The following is a 26,245-nucleotide window of genomic DNA, read 5'->3' on the forward strand; positions in this document are numbered from 1 at the left end:
TTACTTTATTTTACTTTACAATACTGTATTGGTTTTGCCATACATCAACATGAATTCACCACGGGTGTACAAGTGTTCCCAATCCTGAACGCCCCTCCTGTCTCCCTCCCCATATCATCTCTCTGGGTCATCTCAGTGCAAAAACTACTTAATTTATCAGAAAAGTGCTATGCTGATTCTTTTCCTATCTCCATTTAATTCTGTTTCTTTGCCTTTGTGAATTTACATATAAAAGGCAGGATAGAACCCAACCTGAACAACCTTTTCTAAACTCTCTTTTGCTCCTCCTGACCATCCCCTTGCCCTTCTGGTTTCTCTCCTATCACAAGAAGTTCCAATTTGGATCTGCTTCTAATTTTTCTTTCTTCTTAGCTAATTTCATAACATTCTTCCAATGCTTTGATCCCTGAGCTGTTAGTCTTCTCTTCTTTTGAGCCTGCTATATATCCTGCCCATGAAAGAGCCCTTCTTTAAGCCTCACAAGGACTTTTTCATGTGACTTATCTCTAGCCAGAAGAAGTGAAGCATCAGACCAAGTCACGTAAGCTCCATACAAGTCATTTGTGGTTAGTACTTCTCTCCACTCAACTTCTTCACCTCCCACAACCCTGGTTTCCTTTCCTTTGAAGTCCTGCATGCTTGAAAATATTCTCTCTAGAAAGATTCTAGCTGATTGTAAACCCATTTCCTAAAAGGTATTTATATTTTCACTTTGTTTATCATATTAAAACACAAGGCACTTAGATTTCTGCACAGTATCCTTCCTAGTGACCATTTGTTCAAGCATCCAATTTTTGTTAGAAGATTCAGTGAAGTGGTGATTTTAATGTGGTTTATATCATGTTAAAAAGTGAACCGGTCACTTTAAATTTAAGTTTGAGATTGACCTTGGGTGGCCTTGGCCTACAACAGCTTGGAGTGGGGCTTGGGTTCCCAGAAAGAGATTGAGGCTGGGTTGAGAAGAGAACATCAGATCTTAGCCACTAGACAAGTGGTCAGTGATAAGGGCCCTGTTGCTTTGGCTTTGCAGAAAAGAATCAGCACAAGGAAGGAAAGTAGTAAATCAAGTAAAGTATTTATTAAGAGGAAAAGAGGACAGGATCTGTGGATATACACACAGGCAGACTCAGAGTTCCTGGGTCACACCCCTGTAGTAATTTGAATTACTTTTATTGGGTATTTCTTCCAAGTTTCCTTTGGCCAATCTTTTTGATTTGCCTGGTTCATAGTCCATATTTCCTATGTCTTAGGATCCTCCCATGTGAGTGCACACATCTCTTAGCCAAGATAGATTTTACTGAAAAGGCATCTGGGTAGAACCTCCCTTGGCATAACTGCTCTTTGGCCTCCAAGGAGTCTTTCTGCACATGTGTAGTCAAGGAGGTCTCCTGACTGCAAGAATGAAAAATATGTGGTCTGAGTGGGTCCCAGCCTCCTCCTTTAATTGTCCTGCTATTCTTGACTTGGAGTTTCAATCCACAGGGAATGAATCCCAAATAGCTTTACCATGGGGAGAGGGAAGAGGCTCATCTACCTCCTGCCTCAAGATGAACATGAGATCACATTCTGATCTTAAAATTATCTCCTGGAATAGGGAGGGGCAGTGTGTATTTATTTACAGGTCTGTAGAGTGGCTTGTGTTTTTATTATGCTAACAAAGAGGCTGACAAAGTGAAAAATCATTTGTTAGAGGCTTGCCCCTCAGCTCCATTTTTGCTCTGGCCCTGTATATGATGTATGAAACTTCGCCAATCATTTGAAATACTGGCTTTGTAACTTTACCGGTATAGACTTCCTCCTGGAAGGCATGCACACCTATTTGAGTAGGGATCTCATCTTAGGAAAAGAATTTCTACTCACCACTCTCTGCAGAGTATCCTGGACTTCTTTGTTTCTTAGACTATACACAGCAGGGTTTAGTAAAGGTGTTATGACAGTGTAGGTCACTGAGATCAGTTGCTCCTGATCCTGGCTGTTCTCTGACTTGGGCTTGAAGTAGGCAATGGAAGCACAGCCACAGTGGACAATGACCACAGTGAGGTGGGAGGCCCAGGTGGCAAAGGCCTTCTTCCGGCCCTCAACTGAGGCGATCTTGAGGATGGTGGAGATAATGAAGATGTAGGAGATGAAGAGGAAGGTGGCAGGGCCTGTGATGGCCAAGAGACTAATAATTAAGGTCAGGATATCATTGATGATTGGGGTAGCACAGGCCAGGTTCAACACAGGTCGAACATCAGGGAAGAAATGCTCAATCAGTGCCTTGCAAAAGGGCAATCTGGAAATAACCACAGCCTGAACCAGTGAGAGTGAGAACCCGTGGCACTGGGAGAGAATGCCAGCATGGCACAGACCCTCCAGTTCATGATGACTGAGTAATGAAGTGGGTTACAGATAGCCACACAGTGACCACACCCCATTACTGCCAACAAGAGGCAGTTGGTGATGGCAAAGCCAAGAAAGAAAAAAAGCTGAGTGCCACAGCCCTCCAGGGATATGGACTGGCTCAGACCTACAAGGCTGAAAGGCATGCATGGGATGATGACAAGGGAGTAGAAAGTCTCTGATGTAGACAGGACACTTAGAAAGAAGTACATGGATGTGTGGAGGTGACGGTCTTTACGGATAGCAGTCACAATGATGGCATTACCAGCCAGAGTTAGAATGTACAGGATGAGAAACACCATGAAGAGCTCAGCTGATGTTCTTGGAAGTTGGAGAAACCTTGGAAAATAAACTCTCTTATCTCTGTGTGGTTGGCTGTCCTCACTGGAGATCTCAGGGCTGAAAAACAAAGAGAAAGTCAGCACCATCTCTTGGTGCTGCCCTACCCTCTGGTGAGCACACATTCAATACCACAAAGATTCAGTTCAAAATTTCATGAATCAACTGCCTTTCCCAGAGATGTGGCAGACTAGGTCCTAGAACTGGAATAAGAGATACAGAAAATTTGTGCAACATTATTTCAATGCTTGAGGTAAAGCTTTCTTTTCAGGTACTCCTGAGTCATTAAAAAGAAATGATAACCTATGTATGGCCCATGAAATTGGTCTCAAAATTTTCTTAAAACTATATTTTCTGTAGACCACAGTCTCAGCCCACAATGTAATTAAGCTAGAAATTGTCACAAAAAGAAACTTTAAAACTACAAATATTTGATAATCTAACCAATGGAAGTTAAAAAATATTTAGAACTAAAGAATAGTAAGAGAATCACATATCAACATTTAGAACATTATTAGAGGGAACTTTGTAGTTTAAAATGCTTTTTTGTTACTTTTGTAAAAGGCTGAAAATTAGTGAATAGAGCATCCACCCTAAGAAGTTATAAAAACAAGATTAAAAAGAAGAAAGTAGAAGTTAAAAAAGATACAATATATAAAAGAAAGATAAAACAGATAAGATCCAAAAGGGTAAAAATTTATAAACTTTAGGTAAACTGCTAGTGAAACCTTCAAAGGAGAAGAAAAAAAAAGAAAAACGAGGACACAAACTCTAGTAAGAATTAATAAAGAAACATAAAGACAGAACTTTCAGACACAAAAAGATGAAAAGCAATTTTATGAAAAACTTTATCTCAATACATTTTAAACTTCAATGAAATGGATACACTTCTAGAAAAAAAATTACTTATCAATATTGAATTAAGAAGAAGCCTGAAAACTATTTTAAGAAATAAAGACAGTAGTGAAAAGTCTACAAACAAACCTCTAGGCCAAGAACAATTTACCAATAACAATTTACAACATTCAAGCATAAGTTAATTTCAATCTTAAGACTGAAATAGCTTAAACTATTATGGGTAATAAAAGAAGAAGGGGTAGGGGAGCAAAATTTGCCACCCCCAAGATGTGTATCTTTAGCATGAAGATTAATTTAGGCCAGTTATTTTTAAGGTCCAGAGACTCAGGAAGAATCTTTGACCTTCCCCCTAAATGCCTAAAAGTTTGTAGATGGAGGGCTTGTTCCAGGAAGAGAGCCATCACTATAGATAAATGTGGTATGAACTAGGTATGGTAGGTAGAGAGAAACCTAGCAAAGTCAACTCATTAAAATTTCTCTGTCCCATTGTTTCTGCCTGGCCCAGCAAACATTTGTTTATCAAACATTTGCTTTTCTTGTGAACTGTGGATTGTCTTTTTCCTCTTGGAAGTCCCAAATCACTACCCCCAACATCCTCCTTTTTCTTTAGCTGAACATGATATTCAAGGTGAGGGTTTCAGTCATTTTGGTGAGTTATTCAGTCTTCCTGAATCTCTCACATATGTACTTGTTATTTAACTTTTGTTTGATTTTTCTCTCACTAATATGTCTCAGGTCAATTTAACTCTTAGACCAGTCAGAAGAAACTAGAAGGGTAGAATAAAATTTCTTTCTCCCTGATGAGGGAATACTCCTAACCCCATTTTATGAAGTTGGAATTATCTTGATATCAAATTTATCAGGGCAATCTCACTCATAGAAATAGATGCAAAACTCTCAAGCAAAATGTCACCAGGCCAAATTCAACCATGTATAAAATGGGGATATGACCAAGCTGGTTTTATTTTGGGACGCTAAGCTTGTTTAATATTAAACAGCCCAATTATGTTTTTCCTCAAATGAATTGTTTAAAGGAAAAGAGACATGATTATTTCAGTAGCTGCCAAAAAAGTATTTTTAAAATTCAGAGTCTACTTATAAGAACCCTTAGTAAACAAAGAATAAAAGATTTTTTTTAACTGATAAAGCATATGTACAGCAATTCTTCAGCCAGCATATACTTAAAGGTGAAATACTGAAGGATTCTTTTTAAGATTAAGAACAAGATAAAGGTGACTGCTTTATCTGCTTCTATTCAACATTTAAAACTGAATATTTTAGCTAGCCCAGTAAGGCAAGAAAAAAGGAATTAAAGATACAAGAATTGAGAATAAAGAAATTCTTTGTAGATAATGTGATTGTGAACATAGAAAATCCAAGAGAAGCTACTGATAAACTATTAGAATTATTAACAGAGTCTAACAAACTTTCTGGTACAAAATTTAAATATAAAAATTCATCATATTTCTGTGCTTAAATTGGTAGAAAATTAAACTTAAAAGAGCTATCATTTATGGTAGCTTAAAAATAGAAAATACCTAGGAATAAAGACCTTTATTAAGAAAATTATAAAAATTTAATAATAAACACTAAAGATGACTGACATGAATGGAGCAGTACACCATGCTTATGAATTGCAAGATCTAATATTACAAAGATTTCAATTAATCAAAACTCTGGTGCAACTCAATCAGAATCCCAAATGGATTGTTTTTGGTTCATTGGTTGCCAGATTGACAACTGATACTAAAATTTATATGGAAGTACAAAGAGAAGCCCAAAGCTAAAACACTCTTAAAGAAGAAAAGCAAGAGTAGAGGGTTTGCCTTTCAAATACTGTTGCTTATCCTACTGCTGCTGCTGCTGAGTCGCTTCAGTTGTGTCCGACTCTGTGCGACCCCACAGACGGCAGCCCACCAGGCTCCCCCGTCCCTGGAATTCTCCAGGCAAGTACACTGGAGTGGGTTGCCATTGCCTTCTCCAATGCATGTAAGTGAAAAGTGAAAGTGAAGTCGCTCAGTCGTGTCTGACTCTTCATGACCCCATGGACTGCAGCCCACCAGGCTCCTCTGCCCATGGGATGTTCCAGGCAAGAGTACTGGAGTGGGGTGCCATTGCCTTCTCCATTGCTTATCCTAAGGCTATAAGAATTAAGAAGATGTGGTATTATTACAGGGATAAGCAATCACACCAATGGGGGAAAAAATTGAGCTCTGAAATACAGAAACAATTTGCACCAAAGCTGGCTTTGCAGATTGGTGGAAAGAACAGAGTCATCAATTAATAGTCCTGGAATAGTTGGTTTACCCATATGGAAAAAACTGAAATTAGATGAGCTTATACCATAAAGAGGAGGGCATGGCAACCCACAGCAGTGCTCTTGCCTGGAGAATCCCACAGACAGAGGAGCCTGGCAGGCTACAGTCCATAGGGTCACAAAGAGTGGGACATGGCTGAAGTGACAGCACGCACACCATTAAAGGGCTTCCCATGTGGCTCAGTGGTAAAGACTCTGTCTGCCAATGCAGGAGACACAGGATATGCAGGTTCAACCCCTGGGTTGGGAAGATCCCCTGGAGAAGGAAATGGCAACTCACTCTAGTATTCTTGCCTGGAGAATCCTATAGACAGAGGAGCCTAGCAGGCTATAGTCCATAGGATCACAAAGAGTCAGACATGATTGAGCAACTGAGCATGAACACGCACAGCTTTTAAAAAAAAATGGTTTCAGATGTATTAAAATGTAAAAACAAACAAACAGAACATCCTACAAAATGTCTAGAAGATAATAGAATATTTCAATTTGGGATAGTGAAAAATACGAAACAGAAAAGAAAATAATGATCAATTTTATCCCATGAAAAATTAACTCCTATTTTTCAAAAATAAATCACAAGAAAAGGAAAAGGTAGAAACAGGAAAAACATTCACAATAAAAATAACAGATAAAATACTAACACCTGGAACTTCTAAAAATCAGAAGGAGAAGAATAGCTTAATATAATAATAGATTAAAAAGAAAACAACAGGGATTTTATATGAGGAAACACAGTTAGCATGTGAACAAATTTTTAATATTGTTAATAGCCAGAGGACATAAGACCACAGACTACAAGTTAAGACCACAGCCCATTTCATACTTATCAGATTACAAAACACCAAAACTATCACAGATACAGTGCAATGGAAGCTATGGTTCCCTAATAAAAGGTATGTAAATTGATAAAATTATTTTGAAAAATAGATCTTACCTGTCAGAGCTGAAAATAAACATGTCCTATGCAATTCTATCACTAGATATTTAGCCCAGAAAAGCTAAAGAGTCACAAGCAAGAAGATTATAGCAAGTTTGTTTATTGTTGAAAAACGAAACTGATATAAACCAAGTATTTTCAAAAGCAGAAAGGATATTTAAATTGAAGTAAATTCTTACAATGAAGTATTATAGAACAGTGAATGAATTAATTGTGAAACAGGGGTAGGTGAACTACAGCCCACAGGTCAGCTGTTTTTGTAAGTAAGGCTTTATTGGAACACAGTCACACCCATTTTTATGTATTATGTATGACTGCTTTTGCATGAACATAGTAGAGTTAAATAGAGGCAATAAAGATTGTCTGGCCTACACAGACTAAAAAGAGGCAACAAAGATTATATGGCTTACACAGTCTAAAATATTTACTAGCTGATCCTTTACAGAAAAAGTGTGCTGACTCCTTAAAGGGACAAATTATATTTTCACAAATCAACGTAGATGAATCTCAAATCATAATGTTGAATAATAGAAGCTAACCAAAGTTTGTATACATATATTTGTGTGTGTGCATTCCATTTATTGGGCTTCCCCAGTAGCTCAGCAGTAAAGAAACTGCTTGCCAATGCAGAAGACATAAAAGACACAGGTTTGATTCCCTGGAATTGGAAGATCCCCTGGAGGAGGGCATGGCAACCCACTCCAATATTCTTGACTGGAGAATCCCATGGACCTCCAGAGAATCCTGGCAGGCTCCAGTCCATAGGGTCATAAAGACACAGACACAACTGAAGCGACTTAGCATACACGCAACATTCTATTTATTTAATTTTCCAAAGAATGCAAGATTAAATAATACATAATTTAGAAATAATAATAAGTTCTTCAAAGCAGTATGTTCTTTAAAAACATGAGAAATTTAAAATATGGAAGTTCTTTAACCTAAAATTCATGATAGTGACTATTTGGCATATATTGAAGTATTTGAAAGGAGCATATGTGAGACTTCTAGTTTTATGGTGACTTTCTGTTTCTTAGCTTAGGCAGAGGGTACGTAGGTATTTGTTCTATTATTTTGCTTAAAACGTGCATTTGTTTTATATGCTCTTTTTAATGCATACCATACTTTACAATAAAAATTTTAGTGTTATGCTTCAAATGTTCATGATATTGTTAAATGGAAGAAATATCAAAATAGTAAAGGTCATGTGATCCCTATATTGTAATGAAAAGCAAAGAGATATACCCACATAAATGTGGATACGTATGTATATACAAAAGATTTAGAATACAGAAATGATTATATGTGATATTTATAAACAGAAACTAATACTAGTATAATATTTTTAAACTATCAATATGTTGCACACCTTTTAAATTATACATAAGAAAATTTTTTAGTTCAATGGAAAATGATGGTTGAAAAGCAGGATACGATATGCTATATGCAGAATTATCTCAACTAATCAAAAGTATAGAATACAGAGAAAGCTAAATGGAAATCATCTAAATGTTAGTAGTACACAATTCTGCATGGTATAACTCATGGTATAAATTTCTACCGTCTCTTGAATTTTGCAAAGTGTCCATGATGAATATGTACAATGTAGGCAGTGGGTGGAGGATAAGTTCAATTCTTTAAACTTGAGGTTATTCTTATCACCATCTTTTCCTCTAAGTATCTCTTCAGTCTTAGTTCTGTTGGCGTTTTTCATTCTCATGTGATGGCACTTATCACATTTAGTTGAAATTATTTATCTAACTTTTGAACTATATTGTAGGCTTTTTTATGACAGGGATAATGAAAATGTTGAAAATGTTGCTGATTCAGTCATGTCTGACTCGTTGCAGCCCCATAGCCTATAGCCCTCCCAGGCTCCTTTGCCCATGGAATTTTCCAGGCAAGAATACTGGAGTGGGTTGCCATTTCCTCCTCCAGGCAATCTTCCAGACCCAGGAATTGAACCTGTGTCTCTTATGTCTCTTGCATTGGTAGGTGGGTTCTTTACCACTAGTGTCACCTGGGAAGCCTCTTATAGCAGAGATCGTACTTGGTCATTTCCATATACCCAGAACCTAGCCTAATATTTGCCCTCTCTTAAGCTTTTGATAACTATGTGAACCAATAATTGAAGTAATACTCTTGAGGTACATCTAGTCTGGGGAAGGAGACTCATACCTTTGCCAGATATATACAGCAGCACTGCCTTGGGCACATGGAAACTAGGACAAAGTATTGAAGACAAAATCTAGACTTAGTCCCATTGAAAGTGAAAGTGAAGCTGCTCAGTCATGTCCGACTCTTTTCAACCCCATAGACTGTAGCCTACCAGGCTCCTCTGTCCATGGGACTCTCCAGGCAAGAATTCTGGAGTGGTTGCCATTTCCTTCTCCAGGGGATCTTCCCAACCCAGGAATCAAACCCTAGTCTCCTGCATTGTAGGCAGATTCTTTATCGACTGAGCTATGGGGGAATTTCTATTATTAAGAAGGGACATAGATAATTCATCTGGGGTTAGTTTTCCAATACTTAATCTAACTTTTGGTGAACAGCTCTTTCTCCAAAATTATGGTAGAAAATTATAGGAATTTTGGCCATTTTACAGTTTCCTTTATTCTTCAAAGTAATGAAACATCTACTACTCAAAAATAAATATATTGTAGAAATGTGATGATGCTTAGTTTCAAAAAGGATAAAAGTGTTGTCTAATATCATATATTTAGTTCATGGCAGAGAGGACTTGGGAACCCAGCTCTTTTTAGCTTGTACTCTGAGTTCTCTGTTCTTGAAAATTCTCAATACTGGAAGGAAGATGATGTCCTTTCCTTCTCAGCTGAGATACTGATACATGTACCACTGATAGACAGAAGTTGATGAGCCTTCTCTAGGAAGATATTAAAAAGCAGAGGAAACCACTTTATCTTCTTCTGAGTTGCTTTGATATCTCTGTGCAGAAACAAGGATATGGGTTGATATGTATTACCCAATTTCCTGTTAGTTCCTAACACAGCTACTAGTGTCTGGTAGAAGGGCAAGTCTCAGAAGAAAACTGTATTTCTTCTGCTGCAAGACTAGCATCTATCTGTCTAGAAACTCCAGCTCCAGCCCCATTCACATCCATGTCCACATCACACACACACACATACACACCCCACCACACTCACACACAGATTATGTAAAGCATATTTCTCTGGAAGTAGTCATCTGGATGCCCCTGTGTTACATTGCTGGGTGGAAGCAGAGCAGAGACTGAGCCTAACTGAGCCTAACCCAAGACTGAGCAAAATAAGTAAGGGGAGTCAAAACAACATATAGACCTTAAACCCTGATGGAACAATAAAGTTGGTCCTTAGACTCTGAATGTCTGAGTTAATTTGTAAATGCAAAAACAACACTTGATTAAAATATAGTATATATTGTCCTCTTAAGACAGTCTGCACAACTTAAAGCTTAGAAATTATCCTACAAGGAAATAAAATACTTACTCCCATTTTAAAGATGGACTACTTGAAGCTTGGAAATATTAACTACTTGTCAGACTCATATATCTAGTAACTGGTAAGACCAGGTGTGAAACACAGTATATGTGACTCCAGATTCTACATGCCTTCACTGAATCAAAACTTTGCTGATTGAATATTTAGGAATGAGGTGCAGGTTAGAGGGGAAGAAGACAACAGCTGTATGAAAAATGTCTGACCCTCAGTCTTATTTACTCGAAAGATAACAGGGACTTCAGTGGTAGATGAAAACTCTGGCCTTATGAAAGTTTTCCAATTTACTATCTCTCCCTCCATAGTTTCAAACAGACTCTTCCATTATTTAAAAATAAAACTTATGATGATATTCTATTCCACTTTATAGGCACTTGGTCTCAAAAAGGTCATCATGCAAAACACAGGCCAAGTATGAAACTCTAAGAAAATCATCAGAAAACCAGAATGAGAAAAGAAAGAAACTTAGAAAAGTTAAAACCTCTTTTTTTTTTTTCCTACCAGCCACCACTTACTTCTTGCAAAGTTGGCAAAGGATCTGACAGAAGTTCTTTTAGTGGTTGTGCATCTGAACAACAACAAAAAAAAGAACAAAGATAAGACTCTCTCCAAGAGGCCTATAAGGGTACAGGGAGGGAGGAAGGAAGGGGGTTCAGGATGTGGAACATGTGTATACCTGTGGCAGATTCATGTTGATGTTTGGCAAAACCAATAAATATTGTAAAGTAATTAGCCTCCAATTAAAATAAATAAATTTATATTAAAAAAAAATTGAAAACCCCAGGCATAAAATTTCAGCATTTCCTGAATGTCAGAGGTATGGGGACCAACTGAAGGCCAGAGCATTGTATCCTCTGGCCTGGGAGGATCTTCTTGCAGAGAGGAAGCCTCTTGAAACCCCAAATCTGGGAGCTCTGCTTATTCCCAAAAGAGAAACAGATCCATCCAAGACTCTAAGGACTTCCTCTTGAGAATCATTCCAGGGCACAAGGGGTAGCAAAGAAAGAGCGTGAGGCTCTGTCCCAGGGGCTTGATTAGGAACTTGAGCAATTAGTAGGACAAAATACTGCCTTTGGCTACTGACTCACAAGAGCAGTTTGTATTGTAGAAACTGAAATGAGTTTTGTTAAAAAAAAAAAAAGCATGACAAACAAAACAGTGAACCCGGAAGGAACATGCAAAATAAAATACATGTCAGTTATTCTATGCCTGAGGATTATTTCTTCATTTAACGAAGCAATAACTATTAATGAACAACTATTTATGCTGCATGTAGTATGCTGAGTATTGGAGGTGCAAGCATGACAAAAACCACCATTGTGTTTGCTCTCGTAGAGCTTATCAAAGAGGGAGGCATATTGAGCTGTGAAAGTGAAATCGCTCAGTCGTGTCTGACTCTGTGACTCCATGGACACCAGGCTCTTCCGGCCATGGGATTTCCTAGGCAAGAGTACTGGAGTGGGCTGCCATTTCCTTCTCCAAAAATTCTTCCCCACCCAGGGATGGAACCCAGGTCTCTCGCATTGTAGACAGACGTTTTACCGTTTGAGCCAACAGGGAAGTCCATATATTGAGCTGTAGCTAATCCATTGGGTATCTTTTGTGTGAATTAGGGGGAAAAAAAGCTTGTTTGGATAGATGCAACCCATGTGCACACACAGTGAGTAGACAATATATTTGTGTAATTAGTAAAAGAGCATAACTTCAATGGATGTTTGGGGCTGTATACCAGGATGTATATATCACCAGGAGGCAGTGAAAGACAGGGAAACCTGGTGTGCTTCAGACCATGGGGTCACAAAGAGGTGGAGATGACTTCGCGATTGAACAACAACCAGGATGTAAGACTTGTCAAGTGGGCTGTGGGCTGGAGTTAACCCTTCACTCTCCTCCTTGATTATGCGTCCCTGTGCAGTGCCCAACTTGCACACTAGGCAGGTTTCAAACAAATAGTCTCACAAATAAGTACCATAGTACAAGCAAAAATAAATGCTATAAGGAAAAAATGCAGAATTTTTCTTTGAGAATTTATTATTTATTTATTTGCTTATTTGTTTTTGGCTATACTGGGTCTTTGTTGCTGCTCACTACTTTCTCTAGTTGCAGTGAAGTGTGGTGTTGGATAAGACTCTTCAGAGTCCCTTGGACAGCAAGGAGATCAAATCAGTCAATCCTAAAGGAAATCAACCCTGAATATTCATTGGATGGACTGATGCTGAAGCTGAAGTTCCAGTACTTGGCCACCTGACACAAAGAACCAGCTCGCTGGAAAAGACCCTGCAAAGGGAAAGATTGAGAGCAGGAACGGGAAGGGGGCAACAGAGGATGAGATGGTTGGATGGCATCACAGACTCAATGGACATGAGTTTGAACAAGTTCCAGGAAATGGTGAGTGACAGGGAAGCCTGGTGTGCTGCAGTCCATGAGGTCACAAAGAGTTGGATAGGACTTAGTAACTGAACAACAACAACATGGTTTTCACATTAAGTTGTGTTAGCTATCAAAGGGATAATGTCAGTTCAGAGATAGCGTCCAGTATTCTCCCTAAAATATATCTCTTATACTCAGTCACCCTGGCAAAGAGATGCAGGTTCTTAAAAGAAGAAAGGGGAGGCTACAGAGTGGTGAGAACATACTTTATAAATATATTCAAAGAATTAAAGGACATGGGGTTCCCTGGTGGCTTAGCAGTAAAGAATCTGTCTGACAATGCAGGAGATGCAGGTTTGATCCGTAGGTCAGGAAGATCCCCTGGAGAAGAAAATGGCAACCCACTCCAGTATACTTGCCTGGAAAATTCCATGGACAGAGGAGCCTGGCAGGCTGTGGCCCATGGGATCACAAAAGAGTTGGACATGACTCAGCAACTAAACAACAAATGTTTAAAGAATTAAAAGAAAAACAGGGTGTGAGTCCACAATTAGTAAATCTCAAAAGAGAAATAAATGCAATAAAAAAGAAGCAAATGCAAATTCTAGAGATGATTATAATAACTGAAAGGATGATCCAGAGATTTGAGATAGAAGGAGCTGGATCAGTGAACTTGAAAATCAATCAATAGAAATTATCCAATCTAAAGAACAGAAAAACAGAAAAATAAAGAAAGATGAATAATCTCAGAAACCTGTAAGGGAAAAAAAAAGCAAACTTTCCAACATAGATGTAGTGGGATTCTTTGAAAAGCAGAAATAAAAGGGCATTCAAAAATCTGAATATATAATGACTAAAACCTGCTCAAATTTGATGGAAAACATTAACTTAAGAGATTCAGTAAGCTCAATAATTCTTGAGTAAGGTAAATGCAAGCAACGTGATGGACGTAGATTTGAGTAGGGTCTGGGCGTTGATGGACAGGGGAGCCTGGCGTGCTCCAGTCCATGAGGTTGCAGGGAGTTGAACACAACTGACCGACTGAATTGAACTGAAGGTAAATGCAAAGAGACTTATATGTAGGCACTCCAGAGTCAATCTTCTGAAAGTCGAATACAAAGACAAAATCTTGAAAACAGCCAGAGAAAAGTGAATCATCCATACATACATTTAAAATAAAAAACTTTGCCTAGCAACAATATCCTTCAAAAACAATATCCTACAAAAATAAAGGTGAATCAGTAAACAAAGATTGCCATACAACAAATGCAAGAGGAAGTTCTTCAAGTTGAAAGGAAATGGCAGTTTAACATATATCCATGTTATATGTTATATGAATATATCCAACTTGTATCCACAGGGAAGAATGAAAAAACCAGAAACACTACCTATGTAACACATGTAGGTAATTATAAAGGACTGTGTGTGTGCATGTGCTGTTTATATATCTGCATTTCTGTGTTCTTCTTTTAGTTTCTTTAAAAAAAAAAAACAGAAAACCATTTAAAACAGTTCTGTAATTATAATATTATATTTTTAGATTTATAGAAAATAAAGTTGTAATATATATGATAATAATAGCACAAAGGAGAGAGAGGAGGAAATAGATATATTGAGGTTAAATTGCTATATGTCATTGAAATCAAATCAGGATTAACCTGAACTAGACTTTGACATTTCAATATGCATAGAAAAACTGCTTTAAATAAATTAATTTTTAAAAAATCTATCTATAAAATCAACAGAGGGATTGATATGATACAATAAAAAAATTTGAACAGAGAAGGCAGTAAAAAGGAAACAGAGGAATTAAAAAGACATGCAACATAGAAAACAAACAGTAAAATTATCATTAATTACATTAAAAGTGAATGCATTAAGTCCTCTGATCAAAGGGAAAACTGTCATATTGGATTTAAGAAAGCAAGATCCAGCCATGTGCTGTCCATAGGAGATACACTGTATACAAATACTCTGAGGTTGTAAATGGTCCTACCATGCAAACAGAAGGCATAGGAGAGCTATAGTGGCTATGCTGATTTCAAACAGCATAAAACTTTCTGATAAAGTTTCAATTTCAGTAATTTATAATACAACTGGTCAGAGAAAATGTAAGGATATAGAATACTTGAACAACACTATCATCAACCACCTTGTCCTAACTAACATTTATGTAAATTCTAGACTCTCGGTCAGGCCACAAAAGAGGTCTCCAGGGACTTCCCTGGCAATCCAGTGGTTAAGACTCTGTGTTCCACTGCAGGCAGTTGGGTTTGATCTGTGGTTATGAAACTACTCACAAGCCATGTGGTGTGGCTAAAAAGTTCCAAAACAAAAACAACAAAAGCCACCAAAATTTTTAAAAATTGAAATCTTCTTTGACTAATATTAACACAAAACAATAATCTCCTAATAAATGTTGTTTGTATTATATATATTTTTCATTCTTTTCTTTTTTCAGTTGTTCTATATTCTGATAATTAATATATGATCCTTATTAACAAAACCTTATTTTCCTACTCAATCTATCAATTTATGTCTACTAATGGGATTATTATATTTAATGAAACTTAAACTTTAAATTTAATAAAATTACTGATATATTTGGGTTTAAATAACAAGTTTAGAAATTGTATTCTTCCCACTTTTTTTGTGTGTACCTGTACTCTCATCTTATTTTTTTTGGAGGGAGATAGTAATCAAGAATTTTTTAAATTATTTATTTCCTTTTTCATTCATTACTTTTACATAATTTTAATGGTTATTTTGCACTACACTGGTGGCTCAGTGGTAAAGAATCTGCCTGCAATGCAGGATTCAGTTCAGTCACTCAGTTGTGTCCGATTCTTTGCGACCCCATGAACTGCAGCACGCCAGGCTTCCCTGTCCATCACCAACTCCTGGATGTCCATTGAGTCGGAGATGCTATCCAACCATCTCATCCTCTGTTGTCCCCTTCTCCTTCTGCCCTCAATCTTTCCTAGCATCAGAGTCTTTTCCAATGAGTCAGCTCTTCGCATCAGGTGGCCAAAGTATTGGAGTTTCAGCTTCAACATCAGTCCTTCCAATGAACACCCAGGACTGATCTCCTTTAGGATGGATTGGTTGGATCTCCTTGCAGTCCAAGGGACTCTCAAGAGTCTTCTCCAACATCACAGTTCAAAAGCATCAATTCTTTGGTGCTCAACTTTCTTCACAGTCAACTCTCACATCCATACATGACTACAGGAAAACCCATAGCCTTGACTAGACAGACCATTGTGGACAAAGTAATGTCTTTGCTTTTTAATATGCTGTCTAGGGCAAGAATACACAGAAGAACTGTACAAAAAAGATCTTCACAACCCGGATAAGCAAGATGGTGTGATCACTCATCTAGAGCCAGATATCTTGGAATGTGAAGTCAAGTGGGCCTTAGAAAGCGTCACTACAAACAAAGCTAGTGGAGGTGATGGCATTCCAGTTGAGCTATTTCAAATCCTGAAAGATGATGCTGTCAAAGTGCTGCACTCAATATGCCAGCAAATTTGGAAAACTCAGCAGTGGCCACAGGACTGGAAAAGGTCAGTTTTCATTCCAATCCCTAAGAAAGGCAATGCCAAAGAATGCTCAAACTATCGTACAATTGAACTCATCTCACATGCTAGTAAATAATGCTCAAAATTCTCCAAGCCAGGCTTCAGCAATACATGAACCGTGAACCTCCTAATGTTCAAGCTGGTTTTAGAAAAGGCAGAGGAACCAGAGATCAAATTGCCAACATCCGCTGGATCATTGAAAAAGCAAGAGAGTTCCAGAAAAACATCTATTTCTGCTTTATTGACTATGCCAAAGCCTTTGACTGTGTGGATCACAAGAAACTGTGGAAAATTCTGAAAGAGATGGGAATCCCAGACCACCTGACCTGCCTCTTGAGAAATCTGTATGCAGGTCAGGAAGCAACAGTTAGAATTGGACATGGAACAACAGACTGGTTCCAAATAGGGAAAGGAGTACATCAAGGCTGTATACTGTCACCCTGCTTATTTAACTTCTATGCAGAGTACATCATGAGAAACACTAGGCTGGAGGAAGCATAAGCTGGAATCAAGACTGCTGAGAGAAATATCAATAACCTCAGGTATGCAGATGACACCACCCTTATGGCAGAAAGTGAAGAGGAACTCAAAAACCTCTTGATGAAAGTGAAAGAGGAGAGTGAAAAAGTTGGCTTAAAGCTCAACATACAGAAAACGAAGATCATGGCATCCGGTCCCATCATTTCATGGGAAATAGATGGGGAAACAGTGTCAGACTTTATTTTTTTGGGCTCCAAAATCACTGCAGATGGTGACTGCAGCCATGAAATTAAAAGACGCTTACTCCTTGGAAGGAAAGCTATGATCAACCTAGATAGCATATTCAAAAGCAGAGACATTACTTTGCCGACTAAGGTCCGTTTAGTCAAGGCTATGGTTTTTCCAGTTGTCATGTATGGATGTGAGAGTTGGACTGTGAAGAAGGCTGAGTGCCGTAGAATTGATGCTTTTGACCTGTGGTGTTGGAGAAGACTCTTGAGAGTCCCTTGGATTGCAAGGAGATCCAACCAGTCCATTCTGAAGGAGATCAGTCCTGGGATTTGTTTGGAAGGAATGATGCTAAAGCTGAAACTCCAGTACTTTGGCCACCTCATGTGAAGAGTTGACTCATTGGAAAAGACTCTGATGCTGGGAGGGATTGTGGGCAGGAGGAGAAGGGGACGACAGAGGATGAGATGGCTGGATGGCATCAGTGACTTGATGGATGTGAATCTCAGTGAACTCGGGAGTTGGTGATAGACAGGGAGGCCTGGTGTGCTGCGATTCATGGGGTCGCAAAGAGTCAGACACGACTGAGCGACTGAACTGAACTGAACTGAACTAGGTCGGTCATAACTTTCCTTCCAAGGAGTAAGTGTCTTTTAATTTCATGGCTGCAGTCACCATCTGCAGTGATTCTGGAGCCCCAAAAAATAAAGTCTGACACTGTTTCCACTGTTTCCCCATCTATTTCCCATGAAATGATGGGACTGGATGCCATGATCTTCGTTTTCTGAATGTTGAGCTTTAAGCCAACTTTTTCACTCTCCTCTTTCACTTTCATCAAGAGGCTTTTGAGTTCCTCTTCACTTTTTGCCATAACGGTGGTGTCATCTGCACATCTGAGGTTATTGATATTTCTCCCAGCAATCTTGATTCCAGCTTATGCTTCCTCCAGCCTAGTGTTTCTCATGATGTACTCTGCATAGAAGTTAAATAAGCAGGGTGACAATATACAGCCTTGATGTACTCCTTTCCCTATTTGGAACCAGTCTGTTGTTCCATGTCCAGTTCTAACTGTTGCTTCCTGACCTGCATATAGGTTTCTCAAGAGGCAGGTCAGATGGTCTGGTATTCCCATCTCTTTCAGAAATGCAGGATACCCAGGTTCAATCTTCCCTGAGTCAGGAAGATTCCCTCGAAAATGAAATGGCAACCCATTCCAGAATTCTTACCTGGGAAATCTCATAGACAGAGGACCTGGTGGGCTACGGTTCTTGAAGTTTCAAAAGAGTCAGACATGTCTTAGCAACTAAACAACAACAGTAAAGTGGTTATTTTAGATTTACATTTCAAGGACAATGAAAAGACTATATGAAGTCTGAATTTATATCATTTTCATGTTACTGTTGTATAGTTTAATTCTATAAATATTTAAAAATTCAGAATACATTAATTCATGATTGTACAATATTAAGTAAAATATCAACTGATACTTGCCCATGCATTTATCTTTTCTATAATTTTTAAATTCATTTTTGTTATTTTGCATTTTTGTTTCCATCTAGGATGGATTTTCCTTCTACCTGAAGAACTCTTTTTATATTTCCTTAATGCAAATCTGATGATGAATTCTCTCACTTTTTTCCATCTAAAAATGTATTTTTAAAAATTTTTTAATGATAGAGATTTGTTATTCTTTGAAAATAATGTATCTTTTTTTCCTCTAGCTACTTTAAAAACTTTTAATCTTTGTTTTTCAGTCCTTTTACGTGGTATTCCTACATGCATTTGTGTGTAGGTATATGTGTGTATATCCTGTGTCTGGTTCAAAGTGATTCTCAAATCTGCATCTGATGTTTCCCTCAGGTTTGGAAAACATATAGCTATTATTTCTTCATATATTGCTATTGATACATTCTCTCTCTTCTATCTATGTGGAACTTCAATTACACATATGCTTAACCTTTTGACTGGGTTCCATATGCCTCATATGCTCTTCCAAGCTCATATAGGTGTTAGCAGAATTTATTCCTTCTGGGTATAGGACTGAGGTTGTGTTTTCTGAGCAGCTGCCAACTGAGATTGCTCTGTTCCTAGAGGTTGGCCACATTCTTTGCCAAATTGTCTTTTTATAAGCTCTTTCAAAATTTGACAGCTTACTTCTTCAGAGCCATCAAGGAAAGATCTTTTGATCCTTTTTGCTGAGATGAATTTTTAAAGATGAGTGTGACATGAATGTGACATCCATCACCTATGTTTTATTCTGTTTTGTAGAGGCAAGTCACAGTTCTGCCCACATTCAAGGAGAGAGGATTATACATGGGTGTGGCTCACTGAGGGTCACCTTAGATGCATCTGCTATTATATGTTTAACTTAAAGTTTTTTTTTTTAATTAATTTATTTATTTATTTTTATTTTACAATTCTGTATTGGTTTTGGCATACATTGACATGAATCCACCACGGGTGTACATGCGTTCCCAAACATGAACCCCCCTCCCACCCCCCTCTCCACAACATGTGTCTGATAATTTTAATACAGTGATTTTTATGGGTCTGTTTCAGTCAAGTGCTTGTTTCCTCTTTTTTTGAAATTGTTTTGCTCTTTAGCTTTTCAATCTTTTCTCCTGGTATGTTTGGTGTATTTTTATCACATCTTGGACACTCTATATCATTTGCAGATGTAAAAATCATTATACAGCCTGCAGGCTATGTAAAAACCACTGGTTGGCTCATGGGTAACTAGGCTGTAGTTTGCCTATCCCTGTTCTAAATTTAAAAAAATGTAAACTGTAGAAATAAATTGAGACTTTACATTATATTGTCCTCCTCTAAAAAAGATTTTATTTTACCTCCTGTTGGATAGTTAGTCAAAGTTCAGTTCAGTTCAGTTCAGTCGCTCAGTCGTGTCCGACTCTTTGCGACCCCATGAATCGCAGCACGCCAGGCCTCCCTGTCCATCACCAACTCCCAGAGTTCACTCAGACTCACGTCCATCGAGTCACACATGCAGGGATTAAGTAAAAGTGAGCTGGTTTCAATCTTTGTGAGGGTGGATTTATTTCCATTTTACCCTTTTGCCTAAGGTATAGACCACACATACGGATACTGCTAGATGCTCTGCTCAGCTTTTAGGCTTTTGACCAAAGATGACAGACATTAAGTCATGGTTTCACAAGGAAACTACAGAGAAGTGAGTATCCGGCTAACATTTCCATATATCTTTTCTTTCTGGAATCTTGACTCCTCCACTTTTCACTGACATAGAAGCTATATTTTCATCATATAGTCATTATAATATCATTCTAGGGAAAGAGGAAAACTAGTTCTTTCCTTAAATTCTATAGGAATATGAGGAGCAGCAAGGTGGAAAGAACCCAGGTAATGGTAGCTTATTAATCAGTTCTCTTAGTTAGTCTTAGCTGCTCCATTTGTACAATGGGGATAATAGTATTCAAATATGTAACTACTTTATCATGTGAGGTTATATATGCTGTGTACACACACATATATATATGTATATATATATACTGTGAGGTTATATAAAACATTATGAAGGATGCAGAATGAGAGCTGTCATTTGGCAAGATATTATTGTCATCATCATCACATCATTATATCATCACTCAATGATGAATAAACAGAGGCCCAGATAAGAAAAGTGTCTATCCAAACAGTGATCAAGTCAGTGGCTTATGTGGAAACTGAAACCTGGGTAAACAGAATTGCTAGTCTGACACTTTTTTCACCATAACCAAGGTGTCTTTTTAGATTGCTATCACTAGTAGTGCCACCATACAATTTCAAATTAAATTGTATCTAGCCACTATTTATTTATTTACTTTTGCTCTTTATTTTATTATTATTATTATTATTATTATTTTACTTTACAATACTGTATTGGTTTTGCCAGACATTGACATGATTTATTGAGAATTATTTTGTATCCAGAATTGTGCTGGGGTGACTTCTGAACCTGGATTTTAGGAATTTAAGTTCTGGTTTCACATTTATCACCCCAGTGTCATAGAAAAGTTACATAATGTCTTTATGCTGGTTTTCTATTCTGAAAACAAATATAATTATGTTACCTTATATATTTATTGTTAGGATTATATTAATATATGTAAATTGCAGAGCCTAGTACCTAGCATATAGTAAGCACATATAGAAAGTGTTAGCAACTGTTTTTATTAGTGGTAGTAGCCGTAGGTACTATCAGAGAACAAAAGATGAATGAGAGTCTCTGTCTATAGGTAGTCTCAGTCAAGTTAGAGATATGAGACCAATACAAAGAAAATGATTAAAGAGTTAAAAATATGGGACAATTCAATGTTAGCTTTTACATATTTGAAGGTTATCAACACTCATAAACACCTAGGTAGACTATGAATTAAAAAAATTTTTTTAAATTTTATTTTTAAACACAAAATAATTCTCAATAAACAGTGGCTAGATAGAATTTAATTTGAAATTGTATGGTGGCACTACTAGTGATAGCAATCTAAAAAGACACCTTGGTTGTGGTGAAAAAAGTGTTAGACAAGCAATTCTGTTTACCCAGGTTTCAGTTTCCATATCGGCTACTGACTTGATTACTGTTTGAGTAGACACTTTTTTATCTGGGCCTCTGTTTATTCATCATTGAGTGATGATATAATGATGTGACATAATGAATTTTTTTGTAAGTATATGAAAGGTGACCTGGCAAGACTGAGGCCCTGATGGAACTGAGTTAGAGGCTCCTAAATAACATAGGATATATGGTGAGCATATATCCTATATATTGGGACTTCCCTGGTGGCTCAGACAGTAAAGCTTCTGCCTACAATGCGGGAGACCCAGGTTCAATACCTGGGTCGGGAAGATCTCCTGGAGAAGGAAATGGCAACCCATTCCAGTATTCTTGCCTGGAAAATCCCATGGATGGAGAAGCTTGGTGGGCTACAGTCCATGGGGTTGCAAAGAGTTGGACACGACTGAGCGACTTTTAAATAAGTAAGTTATGGTGAGCAGAGCAAAGCTGAGAAAGGTCAGTTTGTAAAACTCCTTACAACATAATTCAAGGACTGGATTGATGATTCTACCCTAAGATTTTAGTCTGACTTCAAGTGTCATAGTATCTGATCATCAACCATGTGTGCAAGAGGCAGGAGGGATTCATGCTTAAACCCTGCTGCTGCTGCAAAGTCGCTTCAGTCATGTCCAACTCTGTGCGACCCCATAGACGGCAGCCCACCAGACTCCACTGTCCCTGGGATTCTCCAGGCAAGAACACTGGAGTGGGTTGCCATTTCCTTCTCCAAACCCTACTGGGCAATTATTGTTTCTCTTCTGCCACTTACAAAGAGTCATTCCACAAGATCTTGAGCCACTCTCCTTTGGCACCAGAGAAATGGACAGAGAGCAGGATGTGTATCTTAGCAGGACCGTGGCCAGCCCTAACAGAACTTGAAATCAGACTTTTTACCTACCCCAGATATTCCTCCTAATAACCAAGGGAACTCTCTGCTCCCAGACATTAATCTTGGGACTAGGAAGTGAGCTGCCTGACTAATAAGGTCTCCAGGTACTCTGCTGTTTGGGTTACGTCTTCTGCTATTGATCATTTGGGAGTAGTCGGTGCTCTTTTGGGGAAGGAGACCCCAGAGTTTGCGCAGACCATTTGCACATTATTAGGAAACCTCAAGCCAGAGTTACTGCTTTGTGACTCAGTGAGAAGCTTCTTCCAGGAGTACAGGCTGTGAGAACCTAGAGGAAATTAATGTTCAGGAAATTAATTGTCTGTCCTCCACTTCTAATCTCAGGCAATGGAAGAGAGGGATAGGCATTGTTTTTTTTCCTGTCCAGTATTTTTACATATTACATCCTGGGAGGTATCTAAAGATCTGCCACTTAAGGTGGAATTCCAGTTAAACTGTAGCTCTGCTCAGTAAGATGTTAGTGACCTTCAGATAAAAAGAAAAAGCTTATAGACTACTTGATAAAAGGGCAAATTTTTACACAGTGGTCTAAACTTAAATAATTGATCGGTTTAAATAACTATTAGGAAAGACTGTGCTGATCTGGGAAACTTATAACTATTTAGTAAAAATCCATATCTATTATTGCAGGCATTCAAAGTCCCAGAGTGGGGAATGCGACTCTTGAACATGAACACAGCTCTCTAGAAGACCCGAGAAACATGCCTCTTGGTGAGTTTCATTTCCTGGTATATAGAATATTTTTTATAGTATATATTCAGTTATCACACAGCCAGTGATAAGTCTATACAAAGGGGAACATGATCCTTCCTAGAAACTATTGTGATTTCTGATTTAGGAAATATGGATGTATAAACTAACATAGAGAAGAGAGACATAAGACTTCAAAGGCCTTCAGTTGGGTTCTGTACAAAAAGATTTTCAAAAATTTAAGCTCCATGAGGACAAGGACCATTCCTTGGTCATCTTTGCTTTCTGAGTATTAGCACAGTACTTACACCTTGTGACTACTCAACACAGAGGGCTACTGAAGAAATGGTTTTGTTTGGATTTGAAACAAAGTTTTACTATCTATGGGAAACAAACAAAACAAAGCAAAAAAACAGGGAATGATGAGATTTAAAAAAGCTCTCTTCACTAAGACAAAATGTAAATAGTGTATTCATCCACGACTGAGTCAGGAGCAGGATTGTTTCACTTTGGTGGTAGGGGGGAGTCATTTATTTGAAATAAAAAGTAGCAAAGACTCCACAGTCAAAGAAATTATCTGGATTTTGAGGTTTCTGTCCATCTGTACCTTCCTTATTTTTTGGTCTTTCATGCTTCCTCCTACACCCTAGATGAGTAATCCTACCCTTGCCAATGTTTTTCATTTCCCCATCCCACTCTGCACCCCGTTGCTGACTGTTCTATTGGTTAGAATCTCCCATATGATGGTGCTGGGGTTCAGTTTTTTAGAGTGTTAGCAATTAAGAGCTGTTTAATGCTCTGGAGGAGAGGGAAACAGAAATATTTTAGGCTACCAGCATGAGTAAGTTCTTCTGGCCAACAAAGTGAAATTAACTTATTCATCCTCAATAACCTGGATGAATTTCAAATCAAATGTGTGAGTATAGTGAAAACTGTGATTTTATAGTGGTGAATTCCAAACTAGAAACACAATCTGGAAGTCACAGATTAGTCTTAGATATATATTAGCTGAGGGGACTAACATGATCTAAGGGAGAAGTAAAATATTGGGCATCTTCAAGGAGATTAGAATCAAAGATGAAAGTCTTATTGTACCCAATTCATACCTTTGTTGACATAGTACATATAACAGTGTATGTTCTGTTCAATGTACCTCAAGAAAAATTTTTAAAGAGCAAGAAAAAGTCCATATGAACAATTGGAAGGTAAATAAGAAAACTTATAAAATCAAGACTAGAATCACAGGCTTATTTACATAACCTAGAATGCTAGGTTCAAGCCTGTCCACCCTATCCTGCTTCTCTGAAGTATTTAAACTGGTTTAAACATTTAAATACGTGGAAAATAAAAAGAAATACTAGGGAATTCCCTGGCCATCCAATGGTTAAAATTCAGTACTTTCACTGCTGAGGACTCAGGTTCTATTGCTGGTTGCAGAACTAAGATCCCACAGAAGAAAGTACTAATAAAACTATTATTTATTAAAGGCTCTCTCTGTGTTGAGTACTGTATCAAACTCTTCTAATATATTAACTCATGTAATGCTTATGTCAACTTTGTGGAGCATTACTGTTTTCAATATATAAATAAGTTTAAATATTATGCCTTAAGTTTAGAGAGGCTAATGAAGGAATTTAGGGGCTTCCCAGGTGGCTCAGTGAGTAAAGAATACACCTCCAATGTAGGAGACAAATGTTTGATCTCTGGATCAGGAAGATCCTCTGGAAGAGGGCATGGCAACCCATATCTGTATTCTTGTCTGGAGAATCCCATGAACAGAAGACCTGGCAGTCTACAGTCCATGGGATCACAAAGAGTCAGACATGACCGAAGTGACTTAGCATGCACGCATGTAGGAATTTGTGCAAGAAATCTCCATCAGCAGACTTTTTAAAAGAATGTTATGACAGCATTCAGGAGGAAGATTTGGACTAAGGTCAGCTGAAATAAAGGGGATTAATTAGGAAAATTTTTTGAGGTTGAAAGTTGAGTTTTGGTAAGAAGCATGGAGAGAAGACAGAGTGGAGAGAATTTCGGGAAGCACTGTCTTGAGGAACGAACAGGAAAGGAATATAATTAGGATCTATCTTAGCTTCCTGAATGGCAGTAATTGTTAAATGGTGGGTAATCAGAAGTAGATATGGGTTTATGGGCAATGTTAACTGTTCAAGTATGGTCTCCAATCGTAACTTGGAATATACAATATTGAAATGAAAAATAGAACATCTGTTACAGAACATCTTCTCTGATTAAATGTTTTATCTTTTCATACTTGAAGTGACTTGAAGGGGTAAGTTCATATTTATTTCATTTATTTCATTCTCTCCTTGCCTTTGGCTAGAATTCAGGGAAATAAGCTACATGCCTGCACGGTCTTTTTGAGTCTTTCATGATCACAGTAGATTTTAGTGCAGGACTTAGAGAAGTAAAGCCTAGGACAAAGGGTTCTGAGGAGAAGTCATCCTAGGACGCTTGCAGGACATCTGGTCTTGATAGTGCATTCTGACAGTGTTGATAGAATATCAGCCGTGAGTATCTTTTGTCTTTCACTTAGATCACTGTTCACCATTGAATGCTGAGGGGGCTAAGTCAAAAGTGCTGGAGGAGGACACTTGCTTTGGCCAGTTTATTTTTGACAATTGAATGAGTCTAAAATGATATGTCACCATCTTGCCTTGCATTTCCCTGATTAATACTGAGATTTGACTATGTCTTCATATGTTTATTGGCTGTAAGTATCTTCTCTCCTGCAAAAAAATAAGAGTGTAGGAGGAAGAACTTTAGAGCTGGGCTTCTTCCTGGACCTGAACTCACCTCTTCAATGGCTGGGTAATTATTTCTACAAATCTGCCTTTTGATGTGCCCTTCTTTTCTTTCTCAGATCTATTTCTGCCATAAACCCCAGGGTCCTGGGGTAAAACCTTTATAGTACTAAAGAAAAGAGGGGGAAAGTGATGGCTCTGAGCATGTGGTCTAACCTGAACACTGATGACTCTTGAGGGCTCAGGCATTGCTCAGAGAATGGACACCCCCTTCCCTGAAGGCCTTGGTCCAGCCTACTATCTTTCATGATTAATTCATCATACCTTTCTTTC

At 38.0% G+C, this 26,245-nt stretch overlaps 1 protein-coding gene across 1 annotated transcript; it reads right to left on the bottom strand.

Annotated features, from left to right (window-relative positions):
- Window positions 1-439: 439 nt before the first annotated feature.
- LOC120855428 (olfactory receptor 10J1-like) lies at window positions 440-26,161 on the bottom strand. Its single transcript, XM_040229898.1, is given in 6 exon segments — window positions 440-688; window positions 1,861-2,318; window positions 2,321-2,692; window positions 2,695-2,781; window positions 10,843-10,895; window positions 25,965-26,161. Coding segments are annotated over 6 exon segments (1,416 nt in total).
- Between the last annotated feature and the right edge of the window lie 84 nt (window positions 26,162-26,245).

The sequence above is a fragment of the Oryx dammah genome, unplaced genomic scaffold (assembly GCF_014754425.2).
Source record: "Oryx dammah isolate SB20612 unplaced genomic scaffold, SCBI_Odam_1.1 HiC_scaffold_28, whole genome shotgun sequence".
Lineage (NCBI taxonomy): Eukaryota > Metazoa > Chordata > Mammalia > Artiodactyla > Bovidae > Oryx > Oryx dammah.